This window comes from Trichogramma pretiosum, unplaced genomic scaffold (assembly GCF_000599845.2).
Source record: "Trichogramma pretiosum strain Unisexual culture from Peru unplaced genomic scaffold, Tpre_2.0 scaffold2, whole genome shotgun sequence".
NCBI classification, from domain to species: domain Eukaryota; kingdom Metazoa; phylum Arthropoda; class Insecta; order Hymenoptera; family Trichogrammatidae; genus Trichogramma; species Trichogramma pretiosum.
The window spans coordinates 5,069,134-5,082,127 of NW_019641687.1; the positions used below are offsets into that span (position 1 = coordinate 5,069,134).

The following is a 12,994-nucleotide window of genomic DNA, read 5'->3' on the forward strand; positions in this document are numbered from 1 at the left end:
CAAGAGGCGCTGCGCTGTGCACTGCCCATCGACGAGCGAGCAAATTTATAACTCGAAGAATCTCGAGAATCACTCCTCAAGAGGTCGAGCGAGAATCTTGGAAATGTGTGTGTGTATAGTAATATATATCGCGAAAGGCGAGTGCATGTATGTATATATGCGCGTTCGCGTGTGTCTGTGTGAGCGTGTTAAAGTGAATAAGCAAAGCAGCAGGTACGGGTCGATTCCGAGAACGCGAGAGCGAAGAGAGAAAGAGAGATATAGAGAGAAAGAAACAAGCAACGCGCGCGGGGCAACATTGATAGAAGTTCTAATGCTCGCCTCTCTCTATATATAATATCTATCTGGGCCGCTACGATACGCGCGGGCTGCACTTTTAGACGTACTGTTACGATATGTAATTTTGCACGCACGCGCAAGTACTGCACTTCGTGTATATTTGCGCGTTTGTGCACGCGTATTTTTTTTCCTTCTTCTTCTTCTTCATCGTGCGACGCGTGACTGCCCTTTTCCGTCGTCTTCCGGCGTGAAATACAAAATAGAATATAATAACTAGCAAGGGGTCGAGCATAGTCGAGCGGCAGCAACTATATATATATATGTGTGCTGGCTCAGCGAGACAAGACAAGTGTTGCTATGTAGGAGAGGAGGAGAGTAAAAGAGAGAGAGAGAAAGGAACGAGAGCGCCGGCGAACACCGGTCAAACTCCCAGCGAATAAAGAAGTTTATTATGTATTATATCTCTCTGCTTGTTTTTTCCATCATATTTAACTGTATGCGAGAGCGAGAGAAATAGATAGAGAGATGGACGCCGTTCATTAAGAGATTATTCCCCGTAGCCTCTCTCGACGCTGGTATATCTGATTTTCTCTCCGACTACGGAATCGAATTTCGTATGTTTCACGCCATTTTTTTTTTTGCGATATAACCGTACAGATATATGTATGCTGTTGCGAAAATTACAGGGCCGAGGCGTGCCTTCGTAATGCTCGCGTGGAATCGAACCGAGTATGTGTTTGAGAGAGAGAGAGAGAGAGAACGGCGGAAATCGAAACTATATATTTTATGTACACTTGTGGCTAAGATATATATTATGCCTATCTTGTCTTTATGGAATTCAAAACCCACTCGCGCGCGAGCTTCCAGTTATGTCTCTTTCTCCGTTTTTCTCCCTATTACGAGAAATAGTATTTTATACACAAGTGGACGGGACATTAACGCGACAAGTGCAGCCCGACGAGCGTTTACGCTGATGATGCGCCATAATCCAGCACGAACACATTATTACATACATACGTATACATATTTTAAGTGGCCACACGTTTGAGACGCGCACACGTGTGTAGTGTTTTTTGTTTTTTTTACCACCGTGCTTGCTCTCGAGTAGTTTCTTACATACGCTGTAGTACGTAGAGAGAAGAGCAAGGTCAGCAGCCGACGAAAAATCCGAGATTACAGTCCATTACGAGAGTAATTACGATTCGCAGATGAACGTTTAATTGTATTGGCTCATCGTTTTATGGAGCGATGTATACATCTACATCGTCACTCGATTACAAATCCGTGCCCGAGACGTTCTCGTTCGTATTAGAGCTTTACATTATGTACAAAGGGAAAAATGTGTATAACGATAGATAAGAGATAAACCATTCGATATTGCATGAACTCTATATATATACGCGCACACTTTAATACCATGTTTGCTTGGGCCGTTGATAGCCGATAATGCGCGCAAACGACAGTAATGTGAAGTGCAAAAAATGAAGGCGTATTTATATAAAGTGGCGTGTGTGGCAGAGAGAGAGAGAGAGAAACGAGGAGAAAAAGAAGTATCATTTCTCCGAAGTCACCCCGACGAACTGACATCAATAATTCCCATCGGGCGCAACGCGTACACACGCACACACACACACTCTTGAACTCACACTCGCGTACGTCAGTGTGTACGATGATGTATAATACACACATACGATAGTGAGTCGCGCGCGCGTCCCGCATCAAGAAGAGAGTAGAGAGCGAATTGCTGCGAGAGAAAGAGAGAGAGAGAGAGACTCATACACATAGGCCACCCCTTGCAAAGCTGCACAGAGCTCATAAAAAGGCAATAGGCCAACCGCTCCTACTACACAGATATATATCTGTGTGTGCGTTTGTGTGCACCCACCATCGACGCTTCTTTCTAGGAAGTTTCGTTCTCGAGCGTCGTCGTCGTCGCCGTCGTCCTCGTCCTTCTCGCACGCGCTCTTTTATATGCATAAAAACGTCGCACACGTGTTAAAGGCTAACGAGCCTGCGATAGAGGAGCGACAAGAAAGAAAATTAATGACTTACCCATGGCGACAGGATTCCGGACTCTTTATCGTTGTTGCGTATGAAAAGCTCCGTCGGTCGGAGAGGCTTTCCCTCCCTTTCTCTCGGGGGTTTCTTCTGCCTGTCAATGGACTGCGTTATTACGTATTCCAGTATAGTAGTAGCAGCACCACGGCCGCACGCACTCGCGCACTGCACACTCCGCGCGGCAGCTCACGACGATGCGCTGCTGTAGTTATACAGTAGGTGGACCGATCCGACCTTTGCACGCGCACAAAAGCCAATGTAACGCGTATAAAACTCGGCGTTCTCTTTGGGCTGCAGCTGATGGCCGGATAGAGGAGGTGTGTGGGCGGCGGCTCCCCTCGCAGAACAGCACACACGATATTATACGTGCCTATACGGGCTGCTGCTGCTGCTGCCTGAGTCTTCGTTATCGGGCTTGCGACTAACAACCCGCTCTGCTGCTGCTGCTGCTGCAGCGGTGGAGAGACGCGCGACGATTGTCTTCCGTTGACAGATTAGCCGAGATAGGTGTGTGTGTGTGTATAAGGCGTACGAGCTGCACGACTCGAGGCCTACTACTAGGTGTGTGCACTGCACGCGCCCGATCGTATTATAGCATAAGTAGCCGGCACTTTTGCACTGAGAGAGGAGAGAGAGAGAGAGAGAGAGGGAGAGCAGAGCCGCTTCTGTGCTGCTGCTGCTGCTGCTGCTACTCGACAGACTGCAGCCTCGCGATTACGTTCGGCACGAACGAGCTCAGTCCACTGCTGCACCGCCTGCGCGGACTGCTGTGCCACTGCAAGCTGCTGCACCACGCAACGCACGCACGCACACACACACACACACACAGAACACACACTCGAAAACAACAAATCTAACTTTCTGTTCGATTTGCAAGCACTCGAAGCGCGACTTGGCCCCCTTCTTTTTGTAATCCGATGGCATGCGGGCGGGCGACGCGCCGCGGCGAGAACACCACCACCACCACCGTGTGACCGTATAGGTGCACCTGCACGGAGACTCGGCTTTTGATGATTTTATATACCTCTCGAGTCACGGTCCGCACTGTGTCGAATGTGTGTTTGCGCGTATGAGTCCTCCCGCACGAGGAGTACTGGCGGCTGCGATTGAATCTGCTGCTGCATGAGACACGGGCAAGTATACTATACTATAACACTGTACGCCGTAGCAGGAGCCACCCAATGAACACCGTGTCGGGCTGCAGAGTGCGAACTGCAAGAAGGGCGCACTCGATTGACTTTTTAGCATTATAGGTATCTGCCCCGTCACAAAGCCCTGTCATAATCTCGTTATCGTCGCGTCACTTATTTCTGACTTTATCGTTATGCACTTCTGCACCCGCTTTTCCTTTCTTACCCTTTTTTGAAATAAGTGTAAAGTTATACGTACTACGCATTGCGAAATGTTTTTGATTTGATACAACAAATTTACGGTGGACACCCGCAGCAAATTTTATTCAAAATTTACGAAAATTCAGCTGTATTTTGTATCGCGACATTTTTAATCAGTGCATTACGAGCAAATTTTTTAAAAATTATTGCAAATAAAGTACCAATTTCTGATCTTATAAATAACTAAAATAGCTATTAGTTGTAATTCAGTAAAATTTTAACTGTGCATTTTAGTTATCACAATTTTAAATTAAAATGAATAAATTGTTTTATCAAGTAATGCAATAAACTGCTAATAGTTACATGTGTCTTATCTCACATTTCTAGTTGTGTTTGTCGCCATAAATTATTGTATCTATTTATACTGTTTTATGTTCTGTCATGAAACACCCTACTAAAACAATATAGACATTACTGAGTCACAGTAAAATTATTGAAAAATTTTTATTGGCTTAAGAATTGCATCAATGTTAAACAAAATAGAATGATCAATTTTTCCTTATTCTTTTTTGTAAAAAAAAAACCGTTACACTTTTGCAAATATCAAAAAAAATTTCTATTCCAAGTTCAAAATATGGTGCTTCTACATAATACATTTTGAAATGAGGTTTAAAGGTTTCAAAAAATTGTTTCTAACAGAATTTTAGTTATGCAACTTTATTGCATTTTTCGTTTTTACTACATCATCACTGTCGTTTGTTTTGTAAATGTACGCAAGTTCGACATGCCTTCGTGTAATGCAGAATAATAATAATTCTAAAATGTATGCATTATTCAACAATGGAACTATAATAGATCAATTATATTGCATCAGGCAAGTACATATATAAGTTTGTTTCTTTGCTGAGTACAAGCTAGAAAATACTTTACTAAATACTTTTTTTTCTGTTTATACAGGCGTTGTGTATTTTTATCAGTTCACTTTTTTTTAATTTTACAAACGATTTAATTTTTAATAAACATTTATTCGCTGCAATCGAATGTTAAATAACATTGGAATAACTTTTCCATAAAATTTTGAAGTAGCTAACTAATGGTATTGTAAGCATTGTTCTATTAAATTTTATGGCATCATTTTATCAATGTTGCATTGGTAAAATGTGCTTTATTTATCTCAAATTGACACACAGTGGAACAAACATTCTCTCAAACAAATACATTGAAAGTATACAGCATGCACTGTCTCTAATTTTTACTTGGTGTAAGCACACATGCGTTCGAATTTAATATCTCAAGGCTTGCTAATCTATTGCACTATTTCTAAAATCGAGAATCGTACAATTTTCATCATTTTATACCATACACTTTTCTATCACAGACTACTTTTTATGCAAAAAAATAAATACTAAAACTCGTTCTATTGTCTACCTGACCCAAGTAACAATATAATTCTTAGCAATTAACTATACAATGAATGTACTTTAGATCATAGTAATTATTTTCCAATGATTTATTCAAACATAATTTAAATAAACAGAATGAATTCTACAAATATATTCCTCCAAAAGTGGAAAGATTCCTTTGTAACCGGAATCCAAAAAGTATGAAAATTAAAATATCATGTAAAATATTTATACCAAATTAATTTATATTTTGATACAATATAAAAAAAATTTTCCTATATTTTTCTAAATTTAATAATCTTTTAAAGATAGTCTTTGTATTTACATAATTGACTACCAGCTCAGCTCTACTATAATTTTAGTTTACATTCAGTTCGCAAGTTACAAACTTTATTTAATACATTCTTTCCCAATATGATTATTTATGGGTTTTTTTCAAAAATTTTTTGGTGGTCAGTTTATGCATCATTTTATACACAATTAGATCAAATTCAAAACAAGGAATCTTACGAATCCGCTTATAAAATTTAATCGGAATTTGACTACTAGTAGAAGTTAAAAAATTAAAGATAATTTCATTACTATTTCATGAGTATTGATTGACAGTGTTGTACTTTTGGTAAGTGTATAGGAAAAGATACATATTAAAAAAGATCAGACTCAGGTTTGATACGCCTTTTTTTAGCAACGTTAAGTTTGGTAGATTATATGTTGACGATAAAATGTGGTTACAGTTTACATTGACGTATACTATTTTTTTCTAAGTAAGCTTTCAACTAGAAACTGGTTGTTACAAAATATAATTCTCTTCATTCAGAGTTAAACTGAATTTAAAAAAGTCCGTATTGATTACATAAACACCATTAAAAAACAGAATGTTTCTCTTAGTAAATACTAAAATTCATAAATTTTCTAAAAGCACGTGTGAGTATTATCATCAAAAACCAACGGTTTAAAGAAAGATAAGTTTCGATCTGCTCTTGGACCACTTTTCAATCATTTTAGCTCGTTCCTCGAGCTGATGTTCCGAAAAGTTGCGCGATAATCCTGTCTGACCGGGCTTCAGTTTGCGCGGGTCAAGATTCGCTCCAAGATTTTGTACGCCCTTGGCTAATTTCGAAAAAGGTGAGAGTATTTCCTTGGCTGCGGTCGCGACCGGTGACGAAGCATTCGTAAAGTTCGACTTTGCCGTTTTTATAGCCGATTCACTGTGAGATGTGCTGATACTCGATACTGTCAAGTCCTGCTCCGAACTCGATCGTTGAGGTGTGCCGTCAGCTTGAAGTCTTTTGATCTGGATGTGGAATGAAATGTAAAAATTACCCGATAGTTTCGAGAGATTGGATTGAAAGAAAATGTGATATTTTACGTGTATCGAAGAGTCGCCGCTTGGATTCGTGTGACTATCAACTTCACCAGTCGAATGGCTGATGTTTTTCGGTAAGTTAAGGAACGATGGCGGAGTGGCTTTCTCGCTACTCGCCACATGCGAGAATGCCTCTCCAACGCCTTGAATCGTTATTTCCGGCGTCGTGGCGTGATTTTTTTGCGACGATGACCATTCCGACCCAGTCTGCAAATCAATACCGATAAAAATGATCCACATTCTGCACTCCATACCAGAAGCTTTTATAAAACAATGTTCCTTACCTGAGCTCGAGAATTCCCTAGCGTTGCTCCATCGACTTCTTTACCTACTTCGTCGACGTCGTTGGTCCGCAAGCCTAAAAGTGCTCCGACGTCGGGCTTGTGTCTCGCGTCGTGACTTCCATGATGTTCGACGACATCGATTGCGTCACTGGCGCTGCTGTCGTCGCTGCCGTCGCTGTCGCGTCGAATACCAGATCCGATTTCGCGCTTGCCCAAGGTAAACGTCGGTTTGATGCCGTCGACCACGTCCTTTTTACCGATGCTCTTGGCCAATTCCATGGGACGCTTCGACGCTAAACTGTGACCGAATTTGTTGAGTTTGCTGAACTGTTCGGACATGTTGCTGAAGGCTTTTGTGCCGACGGACTTGATGGCGTTCAGCTGTGTCTCCGACACGTTGCGCGTGATCGACGGAAACGAGGCTATGTCCAATAAGCCGGCGTGACCCTTGGCGTTGACGATTTTACTTCTTCGTTTGTCGAGCGTCACGTTCATGGCTATTGGAATTTTCGGTATGCCCTCGAGCTCGGAGGCTACCGCGATGGCCTCCGCGATGGCTTTGAGCGATTCTAAAAGGAAAAGGAAAGAAAAATTTCAGATGGATTTTGATTTTGAACACGAGAAAAATCAATTACGTGCCTATCGTTTCTTCCTCGGTTTTAATCACAACCGCCATATTATTGAAGAACCTCAAATTCGTACTGCGGAACATGTGAAAGTAACCGCAGTCGTTGCCTACTTTGTAATTTATCCTAATGCAGTAATGGGAGCTTTTGTTCTTGAAGAGCGAAACCGTCGTCTCGGGTTGGCCGCACTCGATGAGCACCACGTCGGTAAGCAATACTCTTTGGTAATTCGTTACTTTATCTATTTGCTCGTCGTAATCGGCTATGTAATAGCTGTCCCGAGTCAGTATCAAAATACTGTCCATCTCCGTTTCCGTGGGATCTCCCGTTCTGAAAAAGTACACGCGATGAACGATTAATTTTCGAACGGCTCGATTGGGCTTTTATGCTACCCTATTAAAAATATTCTTACACAGGATCGGCGTCGATCAATCCCCAACTGTTGAGAACGCTCTCCGGATCGGGGATGAGCAATTTTTTGCAGTCCTCGATGAGCAGCTTCACGTGATCGGCCGTCGCGACGCTGTCGTGCTCGTCGGCGTTCTCGTGGAACACCTCCTCGTTCACGTGATTGCCCAGCATCATGTCTATGCCGGCTTGTCGATACGCGTCCTTGAAGCGATTCAAGTAATACCTGCGAACAGTGCGCGAGATTGAGTCTCGTTCGTCGCACGCGGGGACGCGTGCAAAAAAGTCGTTGGCAGTCACAACGTGTTAGTCAAGGCTAGTAGTAACAGTAGTATAGTAGACAAGAAAAACTAAAACAACTTGCAGTGGTGTGTGCGACTGTTCGGATTTTTAATGAACGATCAAAAATTATATGCACATGGTGTGTGATGAGAGAAACATTAGAAATAAAAAACGAGGCGAGGATTTATATTATGTTGACAAAGAAAAAAGCGACGGAAAAAACTGACGATTTGAGCACAATTTGAGACACAAGTCAGACGAACCTCGTCACGTCATACATGAGTTTGGCGTAAAGGTATTCGGGATGTGTTGCGAGTTGTAGCTGTATATTGGGTGGTTTCGCGGGTATAAGCTCGAGACAGCAATTATCGATAATGTTTAAATAGTGCGACCAGTCGTCGTTGAACTTGTCGAGGTCGATTATCGTGTAACCGAGCAAGACGTCAATCCCCGCCTGGCGCATTTCGTCCAAAAAGTGTTGCCGTATGTATCTACGAGGCAAAATTAGATGAGGCTCTTTTCAAGGTTCTACAATTTTCATATTATCATACATAATTATAAACGTGTATTATTCAAGCTCGACTATATACTCAGTCAAATCGAAACGAAATTTTGGCAACTAGACACTCGCATAAACGTGCATCGATATAAACAATATATAGATCTTGCCGCGAGATGCATACACGCGTCAAAGAGTGATGTAACAAGTAGGAAATTCATTTCATTTATTATATATAAAATAAGAAGGAAAAGCTAATTCATCAACCTGTTGGCAGAGTTCATTCCATCTTTCATCAAGCCCGTGAATTTCCTTTCGCCCGTTCTGGTGTAGTCGCCCTGGAGGAGAGACAAAAAGTCATTTAGCAAATGGAACTCGATCGAACTAGCGATAGAAGTAGCGCCGCGCCGCCCCCGTATATACGTACTTTGAGCGCGTTCGTCCCGGCGTATTGTTTACTGATGATGTCGCCGTTGTTGGCCCAGAGCAATTGGAAGGTCTGGCGTATGTTGGTGGGCAGAGCGCCGTCGGGCGGCACGAGGCCGAGCTTGGAGAACTGCATCTCCATGACGGCCTTGCCGAGGGCGGTCTGCACGACGTTCGTCCGGTCGAGGCAGTCGATGCAGTTGACCCGGAACACGCCCCGCTGCTTGCAGATGGCGCCCTGCTTGTCGTGCCAGCAGTAGCCCATCTCGGCCAGGACGCCGCTGAGAGCCGTGACGAGCAGCGAGACGTTCTCGAAGTGCATGCCCCGGCAGTACTCGTGAAAGTCGAAGGTCGTGTACGTGACGTCCGGATGATCCAGGCCCAGCACGTGATTCGTGTAGGCCTCCCAGATGACGGCCTCCTTGCCGCTCTGCTCGACGAGGTTCACGATGCAGACGGGCCCGTAGGTCTCGAGCTCGCCGGCGAAGTGCTTGTCGAAGGCCACCTGGGTCTCGGCCTCGCCCCGGTCGATCCTCGGCGGCGGCTTGTACTTGTAGCCCGGCTGCGACCAGTAGACGGGCACGCTGCCGCGCACCTGGACGAACGACACCTGGTGATCGTGATACCAGACCAGCTGCTCGGTCTCCACGTAGTTGGCGCACTTGCCGTCCTCGTCGACGCCGCGCCGCTTGTACCTCGTGCCCGCCCGGAATCGGCTTCGCCTCGAGATTATCGCCAGATTGAAGATCTCGTGGATCGGCTGCTCGTCGTGGCCGACCTCCACCTGGCATTTCTCGATCTGCACGTAGCCCTGGATAATCGGCAGTATCCAGCAGTCTGCCTTGTCCGTCTGCGGAAAGCGAATGCTCGCAATGAATTTTTTGCAGCCGATAAACGTAAACGATCGAGTAAAGAAAAGCTCGAGTATAAAATTGACGCACGTTGAGATTAATGATGTCTTGGAGCATGAACCTGTTCCAGAAGAAGCGATTGTCGACGGTGCGCCAGAGGGCCGGCTTCCTCTTGTCGGCGCACTGCTCCTGCCTCTCGCAGCTCCTCTGCAGCGAGTTGGTGATGTCGCGCGTCCTGCAGAAGAAGAACGAGTCGGTCTCGGTGAAGATCTTGCCGAGCTCCTCGATGATGCGCCGCTCGAACCTCTCCTTGTCCTTGAGGCCGGTGCGCTTGCCGACGGCCCCTACGACCGTGGACTTGACCTGCGAGGTGGCCAGCGCCGCGGCCTGCTGCGTCGTCGTCCTCAGGCTGTTGCCGGCGCTCTTGATCGTGCCCCAGGTCTTGGCCAGGCCGCTGGTGGTGCGCTGCGCGTCCAGCAGACCCGCGCCGCTGCTCGGGCCCGGCTTCTTGCCCCCCGGCGCGTTGTGCTGATGCTTGGCGCAGGGCAGCAGGCCGATGTCGAAGTTCTCCGAGCCGAGGTGCAGAAAGGCCACGGACTTGATCTTGTGGACGACGTGGCCGCCCTGCAGCACCCCGGCGTCGGCCACCTCCTTGATCAGCATCAGCCGGGTCTCGAGCACGTTCGGCTGCTCGATCTTACCGATCAGGCCGTAAAATATGCCCAGGCATTCCAGCTCCAGTGCGCTTCCCCATTCCCAGTCTGCAACGAGTCGTTTATTCATTTTCTTAATAGATACATATTATATGATAGTAGTATAGTATAGTATTATTATTATCGGTAAAAGTGGAGGGTTGCGAGATACGTGCAATATGCGACTCGCGTAATTGGCCACTTCATTCATGAATACAATGCATGCGAGTTGTACAGAGGCGTGTATTATAGTCACCTATATGCTATAATAATGTACCTGTATATAGGCAAAAGTCTTCTACTTGCGTCATCGTTCGAACCTTTTCGTCCGTCCCCTTTCTTCGTTAATATTTCAGGAGTAATTGCTTACGGAAAAAAATAACCCACACTCGCGTGCACGCGCGCGTATCGTTCGATTTCGCCCGAGGCTCGATCAATTTCCCCATATTATTCACACGCGGTTGATTAATAAAACATATCCAAATAAACGGCGCTAACGAGGCGCTGCGAAGCTTCGCTAATGTTATCGTCGTCGTCGTCGTCGTCGCCGCGCGTTAATGAAAACAGCCAAGTGCAAGCGCACTCGCGAATATCCCCGTATATTCACACTTACGGAGCCGCGAGCACGTGTGTAATTCTGCTGCTGCTGCTGCGCGAACATTTAATAATATAATCGAAGGCAAAGTCGCGCTCGCTCTCCGCAGCTCTCCTCGGTTACGAATTAATTCCATTATCTAAGCTAAACGCTCGTTTATGCATTATGTACACGTGTGCGGGGCTCCATCGATTTCTGCTGCTGCTGCATTCCACGCGCGCGAGCCTCGGAGAATATTATAATAACATGCAAAACATCGATGCGCGTCGAGCTTTTCTATCCTTGTGTTATTATTATTATTATTATTACTGTGCACCGCCTTACATTTGCAGGAGAAACGGGTAACGAGTCGAGTTTTTATGGTAATTGTACCGTACTTACGCACGCAGGCAACAAAAGCGTTTCGCTCGTTTCGAGACTAAACAATGCCTGTGCGTCTTTGGCGATCGATTCTTTCGCGCGCAGAGACGGTCATATATATATACTTTCGCTCGCAGCGCGCGCGGAGCACAGAGCGCACTTTGAATGAATCATCGTCGCGCGTAATAATAAAATAGTTTGCTCGTTTTCCGATCGATAACTTAATTCGTATATATGTGCGTGCACGTGCGTGAACCGCTTGCAACGTCCGGTAACGGCAGCAGGCCTCGTTATTTATTTCTTTTCAACGCGTAAATAATTTTACGCGAGCAAATTGGAGAAGCGCGCGCGGCTAATATCGTGTTTCATATTTCGACGAATATATCGAGCGTGTCTGTATACGCCGTGATATAGACACGGCTAGCTCGAGAAAGTGTACCTGCGCGCTTTGGGCCTATCGCAGCGACCAAATCTATATATTATAGCTGCACACACGCTCGGAGATTGAGCACAATCGATGAAGCGCGTGTGCGTAAACGCCGTGAATGATTCATAATCGCGCGACCGTGATTCGACTATAAAAACGCGATATACTCGGCGGATTATGCCGAGCTCCGATAATACGCCCCCAGACATTACGCACCGATTAACGATTATTACATAAAAAAAAAAAAAAGTGCGAGAGAAAAAACAGACTCACCAGACTTGGCAGCGAATTCGCCAGTCTGCTTGTCCCACCATAGACTGTAGTTCTCTTTGACGAAAATGAAGTGGCTGTCGCTTCGAAACAACTCCATCGTTCCCTAATTTAAGCGACAACATTCGTCGGGCGGTTGGGCGCCGATGACGATCAAGCGGATGAATTGTTATTATATTCGATGCGGAGCAGCAGCGGAGAGCTGGATCGCACCTTGACCGCCGCGCGACGTCTGCGTGGGAGCACGTTTCTCCTTGTGCTGCTGCTGCTGCTGCTGCTTCGTTGTGTACGTGGGAGTCTGTTGTTTTTGTTGCAGCTGACTTGCAGCAGCATATCGCGGAACAAAAAACAGAGAGAGAGAGACTGACACAACACCGACACACGCACAGCACACGGAGTTGGCTGCTTCGCACTGCTGCCAGTCGAGCGTGCACTACTGGCTTCCGACGAACTGATACGAAGATATGTCTCTATCCGCTGCAGCCGAGTATATATCGCGACTCCTGAGACAATGCTGCTGCTGCTGCTGTCCAGCGCACGTATTATATACACACAACAACAACGCGTATACTACGTATGTATACGCACAATGGGAAAAATCAACTGACAACACCTGCACACGACAGACAGTCGACGCCAAGTGCGAGAACTGCTGCTGCGAGAGAGAGAGAGTGAGAGATATGTTGCGAAAATTGACGGCTGCTCGGAGCATGCGCTCTTGTGGCCAATTATTGACGCGAATCTCCGACAGAGACCGAAGCTCGCACTCCGCGAGTAAATCTATGCCTTGTTTTTTATTGACATTTCGATCGCACGCGCCTAATGTCAATCTTGCGC

The 12,994-nt window shown here is 45.5% G+C and overlaps 2 protein-coding genes across 3 annotated transcripts in view; both read right to left on the minus strand.

Annotated features, from left to right (window-relative positions):
• Positions 1-3,451, minus strand: part of LOC106658901 (actin-binding LIM protein 2) — a 29,679-nt gene extending 26,228 nt beyond the window's left edge. Inside the window, exon 1 of the mRNA XM_014381063.2 lies at positions 2,332-3,451. Within this exon, the coding sequence (XP_014236549.1) occupies positions 2,332-2,335 (4 nt within the window). The 5' untranslated portion in view covers positions 2,336-3,451. The remainder of the gene's footprint in view (positions 1-2,331) is intronic.
• A 1,752-nt stretch (positions 3,452-5,203) lies between these two features.
• Positions 5,204-12,962, minus strand: LOC106659136 (phosphatidylinositide phosphatase SAC2). 2 transcript variants are annotated; one of them, XM_014381506.2, is made up of 10 exons: positions 12,161-12,962; positions 9,904-10,574; positions 8,964-9,812; positions 8,804-8,874; positions 8,301-8,528; positions 7,760-7,981; positions 7,361-7,677; positions 6,722-7,290; positions 6,441-6,644; positions 5,204-6,365 (listed from the first exon to the last, which is right to left on the minus strand). In XM_014381506.2, exons 1-10 carry the CDS (start codon positions 12,255-12,257, stop codon positions 6,024-6,026), a joined length of 3,570 nt encoding a protein of 1,189 aa, XP_014236992.1. In that variant the 5' UTR covers positions 12,258-12,962; the 3' UTR covers positions 5,204-6,023. The 2 variants fall into 2 exon arrangements, with proteins under 2 accessions (XP_014236992.1, XP_014236993.1); XM_014381507.2 differs by lacking the exon at positions 8,301-8,528 and having other exon boundaries at positions 12,161-12,960.
• Between the last annotated feature and the right edge of the window lie 32 nt (positions 12,963-12,994).

Coding starts and splice junctions, on each gene's coding strand:
- LOC106659136 (XM_014381506.2), bottom strand. CDS start 12,257: ATGGAGTTGTTTCGAAGCGACAGCCACTTCATTTTCGTCAAAGAGAAC. Junction 7,678..7,759: donor TTGATCGACGCCGATCCTGT/GTAAGAATATTT, acceptor GTACTTTTTCAG/AACGGGAGATCCCACGGAAA. Junction 6,645..6,721: donor TAGGGAATTCTCGAGCTCAG/GTAAGGAACATT, acceptor ATTGATTTGCAG/ACTGGGTCGGAATGGTCATC.